Source organism: Camelus ferus, chromosome 5, assembly GCF_009834535.1.
Source record: "Camelus ferus isolate YT-003-E chromosome 5, BCGSAC_Cfer_1.0, whole genome shotgun sequence".
Classification (NCBI taxonomy): Eukaryota; Metazoa; Chordata; class Mammalia; order Artiodactyla; family Camelidae; genus Camelus; species Camelus ferus.
In genome coordinates, this window is record NC_045700.1 from 66,774,123 (window position 1) to 66,796,989 (window position 22,867).

Below are 22,867 nucleotides of genomic sequence, written 5' to 3' on the forward strand. Positions count from 1 at the left end.
ATTCCTCCACACGTGGTGGAGCGTCAGTTCTACTGGCTTCAAATCAGCTTGATCTTACCCTCCTAAGGTGGGTCCTCCCCTCCTAGCCCTTAGCTGTGGTTGCACCTCTTCCCTCAAGGTCACTCTGCACCTGAGCCCCCTAACAGGCTTGCACTCAAAAGGCTCTCAGCTGCTTCATCTGGGAACCCAGAAACATGACCTCAAATTACTTCCTGGCTCAGCTTCACTCAGATTAACTACTTTGGTGCTGAAATAATTCCAGAATTCTAATTCTCCCAACCTGCAATGAGAAAGAGAAAGTAAGCAAAAAAAGAAAAAAAAAAAGAAAAGAAAACCAAATCTAATTTTGGCCATAATGGTAGGGCTTGGTGTTCAGTAGGTAAAATTATTTTTCTTTTTCGATTTTTTTAGACTTTTTTTTATTGAGTTACAGTCATTTTACAATGTTGTGTCAAATTCCAGTGTAGAGCACAATTTTTCAGTTATACATGAACATACATATATTCATTGTCACTTTTTTTTCTAAAATTATTAATCTATATCAAGATCACTTTTACTTTTGAACTTCCTTGCTTGTTCCTTCGGCAGGTATTTACTGAGCATATTCCATAATCTAGGGATTTATCTAGCAACTAAGGATATAGAAGAGAATTTTAAAAAGGCAAAGTTCTGGTACTCAGAGTTTACACTGTATACCTAAGAGGCTTTCTTAGAATGAAGAGGTAAATAATTAATTATTTAAAGAGTTCTGCTTTATAGGGGGAAACTTTAAGAGTCTAATTGGTATTCTAATCTGTGTTCTCTCAGTTAATCACAGATAGATTAACCAGAAAACTCGTGGCAGCAACTGAAATAAAGGCATAATCTCCAAAAGGTATAGTCTTACAAGCCTTAAAGAGGTAAGCGATAGCAAACATCCTGGCCTGTATTTTTTCCCAACTTTTTATTATGAAAAATTTTAAACATTCAGAGAAGTTGAAAGAATAACAGAGAACAACCATGTACTTATAACCTACAGTTGTTAACATTTTGCTATATTTGGTTGATGTATAATTATTTGTATATGAATGTGTATTTTTAAAATTTCTTATCTGAAAATAATTTCAAGCTTACAGAAAGGTTGCAAGAAAAATACAAAGAATCCTCTCATACCCCCTTTACCTAGATTCACCAATTGTTAAGCTTTTGTCCCTTTTGCTTTTATATTCTCTCTATGTATGTGTGTAGGTAATTTTTATGAACCATTTGAGAGGAAGTAGTGTACATCATGTCCCAGATACCCTATATTTTTTAGTGTCTCTTTCCTACAAATACAGACATTCTACCTAACTACTGTGTACTTCTCAGTGACAGAGAATTTAAAATTGATGCAATACTTTTTAAAATCTAATCTATGATCCATATTCCATTTTGTCAGTTGATCCAGTAATGTTCTTTTTGGCCTTTTGTTTTTCTCCAGTGTAAGATGCAGTCCTGCATCACGTATCACATTTAGCTGTCATGTCTCTTGAGTTTCTTTTAATCTAGAACATTTCCACAGTCTTTCTTTGTCTTTGACAACATTGGCATTTTTTAAGAAAACAGAACTTAAAAAAAAATTCATCATTTGGAGATTGTCTGATACTCATCTTCTGTTTCAGATTCAGTTTTCCTAGAAGAAGACTTTGACACAGAGTTTAATGATCAGCTGTTTACTAAGTCAGGACCGTAGGATCAATACCTATGTGTGGGATGGGGGGAGGGGGAACAGCACAACTGGGCAGAGGGAGAAATTGAGCTGCAAGCTAGGATGGACAGCCATAGCTGACTCTGGGTGGACCTCTGAAGCTAAAATGGACCCATTAGAATTATTCCCCCATTGGGCCAAAATGGACAGGCCTTTCTGTTTCCACCTCAATCATCATTGGAGGTTGGCTACCCTAGAAGGACTGACCTTGGGCAATAGGCTCTATGTAATAGCAGCAGTGTCTGAAATGCGCTTAATTGGAGCCTGTCTCTTGACAGCTCTCCCAGGAATTAGGGCAACAGGTTTGTCATTGAAGGGGGATCTGGACAATGCATTCCCATTCACCACATTTCATGATTAAAATCAGATCATACATTCCAGCTGGACAACTGCCATGTGTATATATTTTTCTGAATCTTTTGAAAGTTAAGTTATAGACTTCAGCCCTAAAAACTTCAGTATACACCCACAAAAAAGAATATTCTCCTACAAAGCAATATCATTAACAGACCTAAGAAAATGAAAAAAATCTTAATGATATCCAATCCATATTCAAATTACCCCTATTATCCTTAAAATATCTTTTATATCTTTTTAAAATCAGTATCTAATCAATGGTCACACTAAAATCCTTTTTTTCTTTTTTTTTTTTTTTTTCTGGTCTTTTAATCTGGAAAAATCCTCTTATTTGTTTTCTCATGACAAAAACTTTCTAAGGAGATGACATCTGATGTCTTGAAGAACCTTCCTATTTTTCAGAGTGTTTTTTTTTTTTTTTTTTTTTTGCAAATTTCTAAGTCATAAGACAATGTCACAAGAACTGAGGAAAATACCATTTGCTTTTTCTTAGATGATTTTGAGTATTAGTACAGATAGAATAATTTTTAGAGATGTGGACTATCTTTGTTAGAATAACAATTGAAGGCCTGTTTTTACATCCATTATTAATTAAGAAGAGTCAAAGAGAAGTAAAAAGATAATTTTTATACCATTTTTATTATGTATTTATAAAATTGAGTTAACCCACTGTTTGTACATTTGTGTGTGTGTGTGTGTGTGTGTGTGTGAAAATATAGCCTGATTCTATTCCACTTTCACATCGTTTTCTCTAACAAAGCATGAAGCAAAACAAAAAGCTGCTTGGTTTTTTTTTTTTTTTTTTGTAATTTGCTAGTGAGAACAAGAAATGTAAGAATTGTATTGTCTTCTTCCATCATATCATGTTGTATCGTAATCATATTATATTATATTGTTACTAAATCTTCTTTAGTCCTTTAAATGTAGCACTTACATTATAAGCAGCGCTAATCCTCTTAAAATATTATAACTCCTTCATTATAACAAATTAAGAAAGACATGGGACACAAGAATCTTTGCAGATTATTTCCAAACAAGCTTCTTTACTTAATGTCCTTCAGTTGAGCTAGTTATGAATTTTTCTGATGGAAAAGAAGTGTGCTTCTACCAGTTTCATTTATCAAAATTCTTTAGTGGGGAGGGTATAGCTCAAGTGGTAGAGTGCTTGCTTAGCATGCATGAGGTCCTGGGTTCAATCCCTAGGAACTCCTCTGAAAATAAATAAACCTAGTTACCTCCCCCCACCAAAATAAAGTAATTAAATAATAAGTAAAACATAAGGCTATTAAAAAAATAAAAATGAAAAAAAAACAAAATTCTTTAAAAATTTGCCAGTGGTCACCACCTTGACAACTGACAAAAATATATTCCTGTCTCCTAACTCCTTTCTTCTTTTTTTTTTAATTATCTTTTTTATTTTAATTTTTTTGTTGTTGTGGGGGAGGTAATTAGGTATATGTATTTATCTGTGTTTAATGGAGATACTGGGGATTGCACCCAGGACCTTAAATAAGCTAGGCATGCTGCTCTACCACTATACCCTCCCCACTCTTCCTTTTTTTTTTTTTAATGGAAAGAATGTACTCTTAAAACTGTATTATAGGACCTATTTTTATCCAAACTAAGATCTATCCCATAAAAATTAAAGGAAGTGGGAAGTCTTCAATATAAAAGATTATACAATTTTATGTGTGATAAATATAAAACTAGTTAATGTTATGAATAGTATATAAGATATAATGGAGAACAGGTCAATTTTGCCTATTTTGAGCCAGATTTTGATTTGGTACCACTTCTTGAGTACTCATTGTGTTTAAGTCCCTGTGTTGGATCTTTTGATGAGTCACAAATTTAATTGATTAATTGATTCATTTATTTATTCATTCACGTTTATAGTCTCCGGGGCCAAAGCAAGTTTAGGAGGGAGAAGAAAATGGTAGAAAAATACAGATTTTCCCATAGGAGTTTAACCATTAAATGGTCTATATTCCTATTTCATAAGCTTAATTTTTAAAAGAACACCATGCTATTTGGCCAAGTGGTTTTCAGGTACACAAAGTGTGCCAGTTCAAATCTCTGTCCAGGAGACATCAGCAAAAGCAGTGGAGTAAGGACCTCAGAACATTCTCTCTTTCACAGAAGTAACAAGAAACTGGCGAAATAGTAAGAATCAAATTTTTCAGAACTCTGGAAATTACCCAAAAGCTTGCAACAATCTGGGGGTGTTTATTTTTTAAAGAGAAGAAGGAGAAGAAGGGGAAAGAAAGAAAGAAAGAGAAACAGCTCAATCTCAGTAAAAGAGGTGAGCTTTGTGGCATTTTTACCTTGCCCTAGTCCCATCTCAGATTCTCCTGCTTTGTAATATTCTTGAAAACAAATACCTGCATTCATGGTGAAGACCAGCAGCCTGACAGCCACCGGAAGGAACAGAAAGGGGCTGGAGCTCCTTCAAATCTTCATCCCCAGAGAATTATTACATGACCTGTCTTTCGGTTCCCTGGAAAAATTCCACTTGCAAGACCGTCTATTTGACTTAACTCAGAGCTCAATCAGTGTGAAAAGTTTTTTCCCCGTGAGTATTCATCAAAAACAGTTACAGGCAGTTACTTAACTTTGCTGCTGCCTGAGGTGATGGATACCAGCTGGGGGAAAGCATTAGATCAAACAAAAAATTAAAAAGAAAAACTGGGAATGAGACATGCAGAGGGGCTTTGGGAAACTTCTGAATCAAGAAGCCCCATGCATGTGTAGGGTTGTCCTCGTGCCTAGGGCTCTGTGTATTGCCAAGAAAGACTTGCAGAGGCCCTAAGCTCTCACCTCTGGATGACCTTGAGGCTCTGCGCAAGGAAAGTGTAGGTTAAGGCAGACAGGAAAACGCACTCCCAACATGCACACAGAGCCTCTCACCAAAAAATTGAGCTACTTATTGTTTCTGGCATTTAAGGAAATTTCCAAGTCCTACATTATACTTTCTGAACTTTGCACGGTGGTAACCATAAAGGGAAGGTCACATGGGCCATCGGACAGCCAGTAACTTTGATGTCACTAGATTTCTGCTCCCATTTCAGTTCAGGCCACTAAAAATTTTCCTTACTTTCTTGCCAGCTCAGCCATACATTTAAAGAGATGGGCTATTACTTTGCACTTGCATCTTTGGGAAGGATCTGCCTTCACTGTCATTTCACATCTGACTGTAGCAAGGCGGGAAAAGTTATTATGCAGTTTGCCTTACTGAGCCATCTCATTTGTTTTTTTCTACTGTCCAGCCTCAAGCCAGGCTTGAACCAGCTGCCATTTACAACTCTTGTCCTTGAGGGGCCCCAGGAAGTCAGACAGTCCCCTCTCCCTCAGGATCTGACCCTACCCACTTCTCTTGTCACACATCTCTCCAACTTCCATATTCTTTGCTCCACAAAAATTTATTTTTATCTTTATAAATAGTCCTTTACTATTAATCACTAGAAGGAAATAGGAGATAACAGAAACCATGAACAGTATGAGAAATTTACAAGCATTGCATAACTTTACAGAAGGTCTTACAATCATGGTCTTGATGTCCTGCTAAGATGCTTTTTGTCTTCCAATTTTATTCTCTTAAAGAGTTGTTCCATATTTAGGTGAAGACCACAGGGACCCTGTTTTCAAAAATGACCCTTCCTCCTAAACCAAAGAAGTAAGGACTTGTGGATAATATCAAGACAGAACAATAGGTGTCCCTCTGCTCTTCAGAGGGTAATTGGCACCTCTGAGAATCACCAGATTGTGTGATACCCAAATCAGTCCTCTTCTGTCTTGATTAGGACTATTATGTCATTATTTCATAATTCTCTATTATTATATGATCAAAACATCTGAATATAAACTAGATTCTGATTGTGGATCCACTTTTAATAAAGGAAAAAACTTCATACAATTATGAAAAGAAACATGAGTAAGAATTGTGGATCCACTTTTAACCACCTGGTTAACTCAAGGCTTTATCCCCTTCTGAAACTCTGGAGTTGATGTATGTTAGATCTCCTTACTCTTTACTCCTCATTTTTTGGCTTTTCCTTCATATCTTCCATCTCATTGTCTCTCTGTGCTACATTTTGGATAACTTGTTCAGATATGCCTTCTTGTTTACCTTCTCCCTTCAACTGGGTTTAAGCTACAATTTTATGCACCCATTAAATTAAATTTCACGATTAACTTTATAATTTCTAGAAGTTCTATTGATTCCTTATAAAACTTTCCTTGCCCAAAGTAGGTATTCTATCTAAAATTCTAATGGTTATTGGAGTTTCTGTCTTTAGTATTCAGGCCTTTTAAAGTGTTCTGCTAAATTTCTATTTTCTCATGTATAAAATTTAAGGCACTAAAGTAAATGATCTCTAATATTCCATCTCACTTTAAAGACTACGATTCTACGATCTTTAGCCACCTTGATTCCATCTTCCTTCAAAGAGATTACTGATTTGTAAAGGAAGAACTCCCATTCCCCAAGCAATAATGGCAAGCTGAAAAAGAGTGAAAGTAGTAGAAATGACAACCAGATCTTTGAGGGTGAATGTGGGACATAAGAAAATTGTTTCTCTTCACTGTCCATCACGTATGAAAGAACTATTATGATGTTTTCTCTCTACCCTCCATACCACCCCATCCCTCTAAAAACCTAGCAGAGGCAGTACTGCATACATACACTGATTGATAGAAGACCATGGCTAAGCCACAGAACCAGAACTGTACATCCTGACCCGTGGTAAGGAGAGTCATCAAACTGCATCAAGTATAACAGAGTAGCCAAAGCATAGTTTAAGGGTTGGCAGAACTTTAGATGTCAAGTCCAGTCACATCTGATGCCTGAAAATCCTTCAATTTATGGTTGTCTCATTAAACATCTCCAAGTAAGAGAAATGTACCGTCATCTGACAGAGCTTTGTACTGGACCGAAGGCTCCATGGCTTCAGCTTATTGTCATTCACTACTGTTTCACCGGCTCCTAGAACACATAGCAGATGCTCAGTAAATATGTATTAACTGAATAAATACCAACTTTTAACAACTGTAATCTTTAGACAGTTTTGCCTCATGTTGAGCTAGAATGTATCTTTCCCCTCATATTCTTTGCTTTACTCTTTGGCTAAATAAAACAGTTCCCTCCTCTGCATGCAGGTCCTTAACGCAGCTGAAAAAAGTTACCCTGTTCTTTCTTTTCCAGGGTAAATAGCTTCCACCAGTTCATTCAACGTTCCTCCCATGATGTCATTTTAAGCTTTCTCCCCATCCTGTTCGCTCTCTTCTGGACATGCTCCAGTTCATCATTGTTCATCACAAGCTGTAACTCCCGGAAAGGAACTGACCAGCTCAAACAGAGTTGTACCAACACTCCCCCAATTGTATTAAACAGCCAAGGGCAAATTCAGCCAAGGGCAAAGTCACCCAAGGAGAAAGCTTTTATCTGGGCAGAAATTTAGCATGTCTAAGTGTTAGAAGAGGTCACCAAAGGGCGCCGATCTCAGTTCCTTTGATGAATGTTGCTCATCCCGTAGAAACGTAGGTGAAGGTGGTCGATTGGGAACCTGGGTGTGTCACATCAGCTCTCTTCTCGTGGATGGTGAAAAAGCACCGAATAAGCCATTAGTCCATATTACGTACCTCTTTAATGTAGGCTTACCAAATCCATTTTAGGGAAATAATTCAGGGCCTGTAACTGCTGCCTAAGCAGCATTAGAACTGGGAAAACCTGTCGGAGAAGATGATCGGCTTTGTGCTGTAACTGGCATGAAGTTCAATGCAGGTGTTGCTTAACAAATGAATTCTGAAGTGAAAGGAGACGGGTAACTTCTATAGAATACTCTGGACACTGCCTTTCAGTCCCATTTCCCAGGTCAGTATGGTAGAATTAGATTTTTCTAGAAGTAACAGAATGGCCGTTCAGAATATCTCTTTCCAGAACCTTCAAAACTTTGCTATCTTGAATGCAAGTAAAACTAAAGTGTTTTTGACTCAAGATATCTATGGTTACTATTAATATGACTAACAATAGATGGTTTTAAAGTTGAGCTTAGACTTGCCAAGCATTTTTCTTTTAATAACTAGTCATGTGAGTTATTAAACATGCTTTCAGGGAATCAGACTTTAGGCTTGAAGTGGCTTGTCTGACTTTACCTTGTTAGAGAAAATCTGTGATGAACAGAAAAGATAGAGAAACCTGTTCTAGAAGGAGAATTTTTGAAAAGAAATTTTATTGTATCAAGTGGTTCGCTACTGAGTTCCTTCCAATTTCCTTGTCAGGAAATAAACTAACTGCATTATGTTTTAATGACAGGGTATTGAATTACTTGCGTAGGTGCCAAGGTATTTTCTGACTGCTTTCTTGGACTTGAGTACTTGGAGAAGTACTTGGCTTTTGAGTTATCCAAAACGCTGTCCCCAACTTACGATGATGCAAGCTTAGGATTTTTTGACTTGACAATGGTGCAAAAGCGATACATGTTCAGTAGAAATTGTACTTCGAACTTTGAATTTTGATCTTTTCCCAGACGAGTGATCTTTTCCCAGCAGCGGTCACAGCCCCAGCCACCCCATCACGAGTGTAAAACACTGATACACTTAGAACCCTTTTGTGCCCAGGTAACCATCTGTTTTAAACTTTCAGTACAGTGGTCAATAAATTACATGAGCTATTCAAGACTTTATTATAAAATAGGCTTTGTGTTAGGTAATTTTCCCCAACTATAGGCTAATGTAAGTGTTCTGAGTACATTTATGTTTGGCTAGGCTGAGCCATGACATTTGGTAGCTTAGGTGTGGTAAGTGCAGCTTCGACTTATGGTATTTCAACTTATGATGGGTTTATCGGGACATAACCCCATCATTAGTCGAAGAAGATCTGTACTGAGACCACAGGGACAGATATATGCCCACATCCATCCTTTCTCATGAACCGCCATACTAGTGACCTTTAGAAGGTCACTTTTATTTTCCTCGAGTACCAGACCTGTTTCAGAGGCAAGGTGAGTGATATCAAATATGGGAGAAAGAAATTAAATACATTGAAATTATTTACTGAATATCAACTGTGTTCAGAACCAGTTTGCAAAATAATATAGCTGAGGTCTCAGAAGCGGTTCTTCCCTCATATTCCTACCACTGGTTGGAGAGTAAGTAAATGGAAAAGATGCCATAATATAAAATGAGCTAAGACTAAAGAAATGAGCTCTTAAAATATAGTCATATGTTTTATCATTTTATCATTTACCAGTATCTTTTCCTCCATCCTTCCCTCCTTCCCTCTCCTCCTCCCTTCCCTCCTCCCTTCTTTCCTTCCATCCCTCCCTTGTCGGTCAAGGAAAGAAGAGGAGAAAATACAAAGGAGTTTGGGCTATACGCACAAATGCTGTCTCTCCCTGCTTTCTCATTATGCAAACTTAAATACGAAAAACTGGCCGGGCACTGGAGATCCGTTTCTTCTCCAGTTCTATAGCTGTTCCAGGCGCTGCTGCGTGTTTATCATCTTTTCTCACAGATGTTAGATTTTATGAAATGTGACTCATCAGGGTGGTACATCTTTCGATGGAAATAAATCTCTGAGGGATGGATGATTACACAAGTCTTGTTCACACAAAACCTGAAATATTTGAAGAGAATATTTCCTGGGGGAAAAAAGGCAACAAGACTTTGCTGTACTTAAATGAATCAGCAAGACCGATGATTTCAAATCCGTTCTTTTCTCTGAAGGGAATGTGGGAGGGACAGTATTCTTGTTTGGGGAGGTTTTGTCTTCATTTGCAAAATGTTTTTAATTTGTGTGGGCTTTTAGTTTTGAACTTTGGCCCATATTTTTGTTCCAGTGTTCAAAAAACAATTTACTAGAAGACATTTTTTGAATACCCATTCTGTACAAAGCACCGGATTTGGGGCTACTGGGAGGCATCGAAGGTAGTAAAAGAGCTAGATTACTTTGTCCTGCCATCTTTGAGCTTCTCGTAAAAGTTTAAATGTCACCTGCATTTTTCAGATTGGGCACCTGGGGTCCCAAGTGGGAAGGTGACTCATCTAAAATAATGCAGCTAATGGATGACGTGCAGAACAAAAACTTAGAATCATCTCTCCTGAGTTCCAGTGCTCTTTCAACATACCAGGCTGCTTAGTATTGTGTACGTCAATAGGGTCAAGTGTCATAGCACGGTTGGAATTAGAGTGAGGTTATTGAGACAAAATGTTAACAGGCATCAAAAATCTCAGTAATCAAAATAAACGCCCAAAAAAAGGAAAAGAAAAGAAAAGAAAAAATCCATGCTGAATAAAATGTCAAAAAATTTGAGATAAAGTCAGGGTCTGACCTTGTACTTGCATGACCCAGTCTCACTTGCCTCACCCCAGTCTTGGCCGTATGCCATACAGTCTTAACTTGTGGGTGGACCAAGGGGGAAAGCCAACAAAAAAATATTTCTCTGGCTGGGATAATTGTAAAGCAATCCTGAAAGGGATAGACTGAGGTGTCCAGATGTTCAGAGATGGATCACAAATGATCCACAGTAGTGTACTGAGATAAAATAGCTCTCATTTTGTTTTAATAAGCCTACTGAGGACCACAGAGGGAAAAACTGGAGATGTGACAGTAGATCATGCTGACCTCTAGGGGGCGCTGCTCCCATGATGAACCCTGTTCCCCTCAAGGGCTCTTGCAGGATAGAAGACAAAATGGAGTGCTCAGGGCCTCACAGTGAGGTTTGGTTGGAGGACTTTGATTGGAACTAGAAACTGGGTTAAATTTTTCTTCCTCTTTTGGATTGTCTTCTCTTATCCAAGTCCTACGCCTGAAATATTAATCCAGGACCTACATATGCATCATTTGAAAGTATCTTTGCCCTTAGTAAGCCAAGAAGAAATCATGGTGGGGTCCTGGAGGAAGGGAGAGGCTCTGGGGCAAATGCAGTCCAGGAGTGGTCCAGTTCACCAAGAGGGGACATGAGACTTAACCTGCCATAGATAAGTAAAGAATATGCATTTGCCGGAATGTCCTCAGAATCTAGCTGTCATGGCTGGATGGGGGTTGGTTTAGGTTCCTGGTCTGGTCACTTAATTCTTTACTTTTCCACATTTGTAGTAACTTTTAACAGCAGAGTCAGAACCAGGCCCCAAAATAGAATAGATTCTGGGTAAATGTGGGCCTCTGACAACAGCGCTAATGTGTAGCCACTGTTCTCACAAGCTGGGTCCACTGGCCCTGGAGGTGAGGGTGGGTGGTGAGGAGTAGTGAGAAAGGGTTTAGGAAAGAACCAAAGTAACTTTCTTTTTCTTATGTTGTTCTGAGCTGCCTCCTGTCTAGTCTTCCTCATTTGCAGGGAAGAGTGGTTTATTTTTGTTTTGTTTTGTTTTTTTGTTCAGCCACAGGGACAGCTCTTGAAAAGGAAAGAAGAATTATTCTCTCAATTCAGTGTCACTGTCAGAAACTACGGTTTTAAGCATTCTTGAGAAAGAATTATTGTGCTCTAGGTGCCTAGAGGGTAAGAAGTTGGGCATTTCCATTTAAACAAATAAATAAATAAACCTAATTACCACCCCCTCAAAAAACAAACAAAAAACAAAGAAACAAAAAAAGAAAATAAGGGCTCAAAAATAATATCTATTGTCATAGATTCTTGCCCGTCATGGATGATGATAAAGGCCCCCTTCGTGCAGGCCTTCTGCCTTCTTGAGTATCCCCACCAGCAGCCATTCCTGCTGTGCTTGAACCTTGTTAGTGGCCACACAGTGCAATGGATCTGTGTGTTTCATTTGTTGGATGGTAGGTTTTCAACATGTTCCACTTTGAACGGCTATAAGATCTTGGTTCTACTATGCCAAAGTTTTCCTGGCTATCACGCCAACTAGCTCCAACCTTGGAGCCACACAGAAATAAATGCCTTACTGTTTCCTCATCTTCAAGTATCTGTAAACAGCTCACAGACTCCTTCAGTCTCCCTTTCTCACTGATCCCTTCAACCATTCCAACAGACATAATTTCAGGTCCCCTCAGTCCTTTCTTTGGCACTGCTTCTTTTTCAGTGGTCTTCTCACAATCTATTTTACGTAGACCTGTACAAACTATACCTAATATAGATTGACCATGACAAAGTGGAGTGCTGAGCTGCTAGCTTTACTATCATTACCGTCAAATAATTAGAAGTGTTCGTGAAGTATGTCTTTAAACCATCACAATAATGATTCTGGCACCCAACTGTTTGGTTGGCATGAATGGGCAAGTCTTTGAACTGGTGCTTTATTTTATCTTCTGCTGCTACTTTGATCCTGCACTCCCTCCTGGCTCCTTCTAGGTGAAAAAATGCAGAAATATTTTCAGGTGTAATGTTGCATGAATGGGAGGAAGTTCTAGAATTGCTGTCCTTCCCTCCTCTCCCTACTTTTGCCTACTGTCTGGAAAAAACATTATCATTGCTGCCCAAATTTCCTGCTTTACCAAGTTCACTTACTATCTCTCTGGAGGATGAATAGTATTGTTTTGTGGCATGGCTGCAACTTCAATGTATTTTGCAAATTACTTAAGTATTGTTCCTTCTCCTTTAGGAGACCAGCCTTCTCTTTCTTTTAGAGAGGAAATAATCTTGATACAAATTGAAATAAGCATATAATAGCTGCCAATTCAGTTTCTATCCTAAACTGGGTATTCCTCCTAGATTTCCATAAATGTCATTGACAGTATGCGACTAAGAACCAAAACGTCTTTAGTGCCAAGTAGTGATGAAACAGAAAACAAATATATTATGGTAGCAGTACATACTTCCACTACGTGTCCCTGACTACTCTGAAGCATATCTTTGAAGAGACTTCAGGTCAAAATTAAAGATTCTAAATACAGATCAACGTAGTCATGTTCAAATTTATTTTTTTCTTTTATTGTCTAAACCGTGGGTGTTAGCTATTTATGAGAAGTTATATAATCTGGTAGGTACCCTGTTGTGACTGCTACTTCCAAAATCAATTCTTCAGTAGACATAACATTGCCCAGAAGACACTAAAAAAGATTAAAGCTTGAGTTTTGACTACATATATGGGTGAAACTATCCACAATATGAACTGAACAATTCAGATCCCCCGTAGCTATCTCATCCTAGGCCCTACAAAAACAGAGTTACAGAAATTCCATGCCATCAAGATTTCCAAAGTAAGTGCCCACATCTTCCTGCTACAAAATTATTTATATACACAGAAATCCCTTTTCAAGGAAAAGGGGTTTAGGGATTTAGGGATTTCCCTCTGCTCTGACCAAGGCTTTGAAACACTTCATCACTAATGGTGGTGATTCCTTCCCAGACTCTAGATAAAATTTGGAGAAAAGTGAGATAAAGACCTAGACTGTGTTTTTTAATAAAAGGTGAATAAATAGCTTTTTTTTTTCCCAGAGGAAGAGAAATATAATGCTTTACAGCATTCTAATTTCTCACCCTTCTTGGACAGATCTGGGGCTAATAATGGCATCTGGGGCCTAGACACAGGGTCCCCCAACTTCCTTCAGAAGGAAGGCATCTAATAATGTGTGAGTTCCATACAGATTCAATATCTTTCAAAATAGAAAGCACACAAAACAAGTTTTAAAATCTCTAATTAAGTCTTCTCACTCTTCTCTTGAAGTAACACAAAGATATCCCTTAATCTTTCTACCTTCCCTCCACCTTCCTCCACTGTGTACTGCTTTTAGTTTTAAACTGGTAGTAATCAGTAGCTAGAATTATTGAGCTTGCTTTGTGCGCCAGGCACTGAGCTAAACACTTTCTGAGGATTTGCTTAGGTGATCATCACAGCAACCCTCTGAGTTAGATCTATTACTACTTCCACTTTACAAATGAGGAAACTGAGGTTTCTGGGTAGTGGTTGATTTGTCTAAGATTCCACAGCCAGGAAGAGGTTGGACTGGGATTTGAAGGCAGGCATTCTGATTCCAGAGGCTGTAGACCACTTTATGGCCCGATATTTAAATTATACCCATGTGTTAATTATTTTAAAGTCTTGCAAAGGAATTAAGCCTGAAAGTTTCTCCCTGACCCATGGTTAATCATTCACTCTGTTTTCCCTCAGTGATCGACAGAGCTAAACAGATTGTACAAATCAGGACACTAACTTCTGGGTAGAGCTTTAAATCAACTGGTACATTAGTAGGCATTGACCTTTCAAATATATGCTGTGTCCTCTTAAACTGGCCAAGTGAAGCATGGGGGTTAGACATGCAAATCAAACTACAAGTGCCTTTGATCCCAGCAGAATGGAAATAGCTATCATTTCATGTCCACTTGATTTAATTGTATTTTTTGGTAAAGAAACAATTTTCTTTCCCAACTCCAATGCCTTTAAAACTGAATAAAACATTTGTATGCCTGAAATTAGTTAGTTTTTTTTTAACCCAAGTTTGATTTTCAATGCCAAGTCAATAAAAAAGGTTATACTCAGTTTATCTAAGCTTCTGAAAGATTCTATTAATTTCCTAAATGAATGTCTTTCAAATATGTCTCCCTCATCTCTATTCTAACTCTCATTGCCTAAGGCTCTTCCGTCTTTGACTTCAGTTGTGGCAGTGTTCTCCCAAACTGCTACCAGATGATCTTTACAAAAACAAAAATTCAGTATTGCCACTCCCTGCTACAAGCATTATTTGCTCCCAGTTGACAATGCAATAAATCCAAATGCTTAAGCATGACACTCAAACACCTTCGTGACCAAAACACTCCCCTTTTTTGTTGTGTCTTTTCCAGCCAAACCGAAATACTTCCGTTTATCCTAATGCGGCAAAGAATATTGCCATTTGTCTTAATGTATGCAACTAAGCATGGGAGCTACAGATAGGCAAGATGCTTCTCTAGTCAAGAATAGGCTATGCTAGCGCTTGGGGTGGAAATGTGCAATCTGACAATCCCGCTCTACCACCCGCCAACCCCAGGAACCAGCAATATCACACTCAGCCTTCAATTTCTATTTAAAACCTCCCTTGCTTCCCTTGGGTGAATAAACAGGGAATCTTTATGAAATACCGCTACGCCCCAACATCTTCCAAGCAGTGATTATTCACCCAAAGGGTGGCAAAATATTCCACTGGTGCCAAACATCTTGAGCACAATCTGGGGTGTGGTATCAAGTTTATATTTGATAGTTAGTGGAAAATACTGAGCAATGATCTCAGATAACCCCGTGCCCTCAAACACATACACACAAATACGCTTTTCAGATAAAAATCTCTCTTCTCTAAGCAGACAGCCCTTGAAAAATAAAATTTGCTGACCATGTATGTTCGCTGGGTGTGGTTTTCACCAGAGAGTTTCTCTTTCATGTCTATTGATTCTTTTTTCATAAAAAATGTCTAGTTTTTTTTCTTCCTTTTAAAATGACATCACTTTATTTTTATTTTATTTATTTTTTGGTGAAGGGGGACGTAATTAGGTTTATTTATTTTTTAATGGCGATACTAGGGATTGAACACAGGTGCCTGCTAGGCACACACCCTACTACTGAGCTATACCCTCCCCACCATTAATTCTTTCTACTCATTCCTGTCATCCAATCAGAAGCAGAGTACAGGTTCCCTCAAGGGCCTCTATGGTTTTGACAGGAGATACATTTCACGGGAGATACATTCTTGAGTTCTTTTTTACCAGAGTGTATGGGGGACTCCATGAAGGCAATCCATACAGACAGCAGTCAGTGAAACCAATTCCTTCTCTCTGTTTAAAGCAGATTCGAGCCTAACTTTTCTTAAGATTCTGTTAGGTATACATTTTTGCAGTGGTCCATGAAAACCCAGCTCACTCAACAATATGGAACTAAATTAAACCCCTCTGTAAACACCAAATATTCTGCCAGAAGGAATCTCTGTATTTCGTCAGGGTAGATAAAAAAAAATGTTTCCCTCTACAACCAAGCTTCATTTAAAACCACATTTAAAAGTTTAGTGATACACATTTCTACCAGATGTCCTTTCCCCAAATCATCTGGATTTTATAGACTATTTATCACGACACTTTCTGCCAGAGCTCTTGCAGTGAAATCTACTTATTCAGGAAAGACTTCCAGCTTTATCACCAATTAAGTCTGCATAGATCAGAAACCAGTTTGTTTAATTCAGTAACTAGTTCTGTGCTCCTGGACTAGACGTGTGTCACTTGTGTGTTGAAGTAAGTGTAACCCAGGAATCTGATAACGTGGGTCCCCACAGCAGCTGAATCCCTGCAGTAAACATGCTTCTTCACATTCTTTGGAAACTAAACCACAAATTTCCAGGATGCTTCTCCAAACTTCGCTTCTCACCAAGAGTTTTTCACACATTTCTGATAGACTTGGGTAGACCTGCTTATATTCATGTCCACGGTACAGCTTAACACTCACTTCAGTGCTACTCAAAAGATTTAAGATCATGTAGGACTTTATTAGCCTTTATTTGAGTCAGAATTATTTATTTGCCTTTCAGCAGCACATATGGCTTAAAAAAAAATACAGTAGCTATTTCCTCTTTTCAGTCAAGTCTAAAAGCTCCATCCTGGCATTGTTATTGTGCTCTTCCAAGCACTTCCAAACTGAGAAAAATATACGCTGTCTCAATGAAAAGTCACTGCCAGCCAAGACAGCTTGACTCTTCCTGTTTAATAAATGACAATGTTTCCTTTAAACCTGGATTTAAAGACCTAAATCTTCATTTCTGGTTACTGCCTAACAAGGCTTTTTCAGTTACCCAGACATCCCTCCAGTTTCACCTTTGAGTCTTCATTCACATCCTCCCATCACTTCTCAAAAATACGTAAATGTGTATATATATGCACAGATATACATGTGAATGTGTATATATTTATAGCCATATGGTTAAACTGAGGACAAATTTCCCCATATTTTCTTTCTGTATCTCTTTTTGCCCATTTCTCTATCTCACCAAGAAAAAAAAGTTAAGTATACACAGCATAATTGATGATACAGCATAATATCAGTTACTATGAGTTTAAAAATATGTTATTTTGGTGGGGAGGGGAGGTAATTAGGTTTGTTTGTTTATTTATTTAAAAAAAATTTTTAACAGAGGTACTGGGGATTGAACATAGGCCATTGTGCATGCTAAGCACTAACTACCACTGAACTAAACCACCCCCTAAAATTATATGTCCTTATAAGTAGACCCTTAAGTTTAAATCGGCAGAAATGCCCAAGGCAGTAAGATTTCTTTATAGGCCACCTTTTTCCTTTGAGATTGCAGATATTATCTTGAGATTGCATTATCACACTTCATTTGCACTCTCACATGTGTACAGTTTTATTTTGTTCAGCAATTTTATTTCTTACTATATACAAGGCATAGCATTAGCAAAAATTGCAAATTCAAGAGCTGACAGTATCCTGGAAAGTGTCATAAATGAGTGATCTGGAAGCGGGGGTGACTGGCAAATCAGAGAGTACATACTTTGTCTAAAGAGGAATGCAAATGCTGCTGTAGGAAATACAGACCCATTATTAACAGATGTTGTAAATTATTAAGAGAAGCTAAAAATTGGAATCTTTTTGTGAAGTCCATTTATGTTTAACTATTAGCGTCTACATCGAACATTTTTAACACCTTTTCAACCAAATTAAACACACAGACCAACAGCTTGCAACCTCTGTGACGCACATTTGGTTGGTAGGGGGTAGAGCAGACCAGGCCAAGGCAGGACTCCAAGATGAGAGAGCTCCTGGGAAGATAAGTGTGCTCCTAGGAAATGAGCAGATTCAGCAGCAGGGGAGAAGAAGGGAGTTCAGGCTGAGCTCAGCATGTGTAGATCAGAGTTTCTTAGCTTTGGCTTCCTTGACTTTTGGGTAAGATAATTCTTTGTTCTGCGGGGCTGTCTGTTACAGGATGCTTAGCAGCATCCCTGGTTTCTACCCACTAGATATCAGTAACGTTTTCCCTGTTATCCCCCATCCCTTGTGGTGACAATCAGCAATGTCTCTAAGACACTGCCAGATAGCCCCTGGGAGGCAAACTTGTCCTGGGTTGAGAACCACTGGTATAGATCTCGGTGGTATTAAAGGCTGGGAACCGGTGTCAGAGCAATGCCTCCTGGGGTGGTGGTGAGTAGTCTGGTCGAGGTGGGAGAGAAGCATGGATCCTCCCAGAGAGCAAAAGAGCAGAGTCATGGAGATGTGGTAACAGATGTTAGTGTTCTCCAGAGGACCAAAGGTCTAGCAATCCAAAACTGGAACCTGGGAGCAAGGACTGGGAACAAGGCAGTAACCCAGTTACCTGAATCAGAGAATAAAGTAGAAGGAGAACCATGGATCAGGATGACTGCCAAGTTATACTTTGAATGAGGAACATAGTTGAATTCAAGTCTGGGGCCGAGCAGAGCTTACAGACAAGAGCTGAAAGACTCAAGCTGTGGGGATTAGAGTAATGAAGAGGCAGGAACATAGGGATCTTCTACCCAAAGATGGCTGGAAGCAGGATGAGGGTCCTTCTTTTATCAGGGAATTTACTCACTATGGCCTCTGGAGAACCAGGAGCTTTATTACAACTCCAAAGAATATCTCTGGTTCTAGGTGCTGATCCATTATTTTGCCTTTTTTAACCACGGCCCTCCCTGGTAACTCTAGCCAAAACCCAATAGAGTCAGGAACTTGTCCATGGCATTATTTCTTGGAGAAAAAGGAGTTGCCTCAATTCTTACAGTCAATTTCCTATATCCATTGGAAGAAGGCTAAAATGAGGACCTGTGGAGAGGCCCCTGGGCAGCATTAAATCTTCTGGTTGCCTCCCTGGGACCAAGGGGCTAACTCCGAGTTTCTATTTCCATTTTAATGTGTAGCCTCCTCCTTCACTGTCGAAAAGCTCAAAGTTGTCAAAGAGTTTGCCTGTCCCAGGGGTCACAAGTTTATAGATGGGCTGAATATGGCCCACAACTGTTTTGCTTTAATACAGGAGTTTAGAATTTGGAAACTTTTCACATTAAAAATATAGATAATCAGCCATTGTTCAGAAACTCTGGCAACACTAAGCCCTCATTTCCCACATGGAACCAGCTGGCTAGAACTGAGTAGCTGCTCTCCACTGAAAGCAAGTAAACACCCAAATCCCATTGTCTCCCCCAGCTTGGACTATTGCATCCATTAAAGTTACCTGCCCCTGGGATATTTGAATTATGAGATAAAGGACAAAGGACGTTTAAAAGTCTGCCCAGATAACATAAGCCTGTTATCATCACAACTCAAGATCTGCCCCCTCATTTCCTTAGACAGTAGGAGCCTTACCAGCCCACCATAGTCAGTTGCAAAAACTCCCCTATATTCTGTCTCCATGGCCAAAGGGTGTTTCTTAAATGGTTCCCTGACCCTTGTTGGGATAAGAGAGATCCTCCTCACAAAGCCAGCTTCTTCCTCTTTGTGTTCTTCCTAAGGGAAGCTCCCATCTCTCTTCCAGAAGCCATGACCATTGTTAAGATTAGCTCCTGCTTCAAGCATTTCTTGTAACTTCTTTTCATCGGAGGTGAACACTGCCAACCTCCACCACAGTGCTTAAAGGCAAGGCCTAGAGAAGCTATAGTAGTTGGGATACAGGTTCAGCTGCTTTAACAAAAGCCCAAAAGAATGGGAGAGGGTGTGGAACTTTTCTCACTTAGTAATGCAGAAGGAGGCGGTCCAGAGAAGTAGGGCAGCTCTGCTCCGTGAGGTCATCCAGGCACTTCAGCTTCTATCTTATGAAAAATCATGTTTTCCTCGTCCATATGGTACATGATGGCTCGTCCCTGCATCCTCATTCAGCCAATGAGAAGAAGAGAAAAAGGGTAGGGGAAGGCCTGAGACAGTGGCATAGAATGAAGTGGTCAGAACAACTGGTGTTGCATGTACAAGACAGGGACTGCCTAAGTTTGTCAACGTACCACCAGAATCGAAGCAAGAGGCATGGAACAGATTCTCACTGGTAGCCCTTGGAAGGAAACAACCTTGCCTACACTTTGACTGCAGATTTCTCCAGACTTTGAGACAGTAAATATTTGTTATTTTAAGCCACCCAGTTTAGAGTGCTTTAGAACAACAGCAGCCCTAAAAAACTAATACATTAGTCTCTAGATATTTGGGTAGGTCGAAGTAAGGTTTGGAAACCTAATTCAATCTGGAGGTGACTGTAAACTCTAAAGCAATATACAAGCAAGGTATAATTAAGAATATACCCTCAAGGGTTAACTATGTCTGGCCAAGGATTTGGTAGGAGAGTTGCTGAATTCTGCCTTACTTCTCTCTTTTCTCCATCCCACTCCACCCTCTCAACATTACATAGCACACAAAAACATCTGCTCCAAGTCTCGGGGAATTCCTAGCTTATATTTCCTGTGAAGGATTCAGCTGGGCAGAATTCAGCTCCTCTTGAAGATCTTTCTTCTTCAAGCCTGAACTGGTCCTTGCAGCTGATCTACTCATCTGCTTTCTGGAAGACTAGGAACTTCTCTGGTACAGGGCTTTCTGTTGGAAGGGATTCTGTTCAGAAAGATCACTCATCCTCAAGGTATCTCCCCCCGCCCACGAGAATTGGGAAGAGGGGTGGCTGGTATCCCTCAGTAGACTCTGTGATCATTCTGACCCAGCAGGGTCAGCAGTGACATTGGAAGGGGAAGTCTCCCGACTTGGTGAGGATAGTGGTTGGGCGATTAGAGGTCCTCCGTTGGCTTCTCTATGTTTGGGGAATGAGGTTCCATCTACCCACTACTTAGGGTTTTGTAAGGTGATTTAGGTCCATTTGGCTTCAGAATTGCTAATAGCCTAAAAGAACAGGTCAGAGGCACCAGGAAGGTAAAGTGTCCTAGTTTATAGGTAGAAAACCAAGATTATGGGGACTATGTTGGAAAGGACTTGACACAGAGGAGGATCAGCCACCCAGAAGGAGTGGAGAGGGCAGAGGACGACCCCAGACCTGAAAGAAAAGGGCAGCAAGAAAGAAGCCAATCCTTGCTCACTGAAGTAGGACACACGAAGGAAAGGACCTGTTGACAAGGAACAAGGCAAGATCTTGGGGATAGAACTGTGGGTCGAGGTCAGAGAGATTCTGGCAATGACAGTGATTTACAGGTAATCTCTTAACTGAGGCTTTAAAATTACATTTGGTTCTGAACAGGGTTCATCATAGCAGAGTGGATCATTTTCTGAGCACACGTGAAGCATCTGTGATACATTAAGCCCTGTGGGATACAGAGATGACATTTATCCTCAAGGAGTTCACAGTTTGGTAGTGCTGAAATCAAAGACAAATCAATGGCAGAATAGCGTGTGAAGTACAGTAAAAGAAATATGACAAAAGAGGGGAACGCTGCAGTGATTAAGAGCTCAGGATCTGGGTTCAACAGATTTGAGTTTAGATCTAATTATAGGTTGTGTGACACTGGGAAGTCACCAAGCTTCTCCAAGTGTCAGTATGTTTTCTTGTGAGTAGGAATAATAGTACTTACCCACTTTATATGATTCTTGCAAGGATTAATTAGATCATATATGCCTGGCACCTAGTAAATTCCCAATACATTGACTATTGTGTATTATTATTATTATTATTATTATTATTATTATTATTATTATTATTATTATAGTATTATAACTGTCTGGGGGAAGGTAATGTCAGGAAAAGTTTCCAAGAAAAGTGGCATTTGAGCTGAATATTGAAAAATAAAGAGAAGTTGGCTAGGTCTGGGGTTGGGAGGATGCTAATGAATTGCTTTTGTTTTTAATTATGCCCTGCTAGATTCTTCAAATGATTTTAGTGTTAGTTGAATTGAGTTTGAAATGGCTGTGAGCAACACAAGATGTTTTGACCTCTTCATTGTAACCCTACTATAATCCTTTCAAATCTTATGTATTTGCCCCATTAATGATTGTAGCTCCATAAAATGAATATAACTATTAGTCTTTTTTTCTACTTGATTTTGAACACTCCAGATAGAAATAACAGAATAAAATTGATGAAGCTGGAATTGCACCCAGTAAACTTTGTTTTGATTGAAAAATTGACATCCAAGTCTTCTTAACCCAGGAAAACTGGACTTGATAAGAGGAAAAAAAAAAGGCCACACCAAAAAAACTTACTTTGAGTGAAATTATAAGAGATAACATTTGGTATGGTCAAAAATAAGCAAAATGAAACTGAAACTGAATAATAAGTCAAAGCTTTGCTGTAAATATAGAAAAGAATTAATTCAAATTAATTCAAGACAAAGGAATTTCAGTAAAGTAAAAATTTTAATAAAGCTTTACCGCACTCTGTTGGAAATTAATATAGAAATTAAGTGGCCATAGTCAAGTTTATTCCAAAAGGTATCTTTTCGTTGAAAAACCTCCCATAGTGATATAATTCTGGTGGACATGTTTGCATTCATAAACATAGAATCAAAACACTCATGAGTGCAAATAGTGGCTCAAAATCTCCAGTGGTTGCCTATGACATTCAGGCGGATGAGCCAAGGAAGTAACTGAAACTCTGTCTAGAGCTTAAGAAATCGGGGTACAAATAAGAATTTTGAAGTTATCACCACGTAAGTCTTAATCTGTTTTCTTTTGCTCCTTCCATAAAATAACAACAAGTAGTAAGAACCTAATAAATACTTGTTGAATGTTAGATGCTCTCTAGTCAGTCCTACAGCCATTATGAACAGAGATAGGAACTGCACCTGCAGAGTCAATCATTTTAATTTACCACTTACTTAATACTTTACAAAAATAAACTCTCACAGCATTGAGAATAATTATAGTGAAATTTGGATCTCCAAGACTTGGACATCTAGAGTGTAATCACAGGTCCTACCAAGAAATATA

General features: G+C 38.9%; 1 protein-coding gene across 12 annotated transcripts in view; it reads left to right on the forward strand.

The window, feature by feature from the left end:
* Nucleotides 1-22,867, forward strand: part of GPR1 (G protein-coupled receptor 1) — a 38,563-nt gene that overhangs the window by 12,714 nt on the left and 2,982 nt on the right. For 4 of the 12 annotated variants that reach the window (XM_014567309.2, XM_032480003.1, XM_032479997.1 and 1 more), the window contains exon 2: nt 808-899. The exons of 2 other annotated variants lie outside the window; for them this stretch is intronic. Coding sequence is in view for 1 of the 10 variants with exons in the window: in XM_006194255.3 (XP_006194317.2) it covers nt 21,120-21,136 (17 nt within the window). In the remaining 9 variants the exon portion in view is untranslated. Of the gene's footprint in view, nt 1-807; nt 900-4,367; nt 4,386-7,283; nt 7,953-20,351; nt 20,577-20,610; nt 21,137-22,867 lie in introns of those variants that run through there. 6 more of the 12 variants (XM_032480001.1, XM_032480005.1, XM_032480002.1 and 3 more) reach the window with 4 other exon arrangements.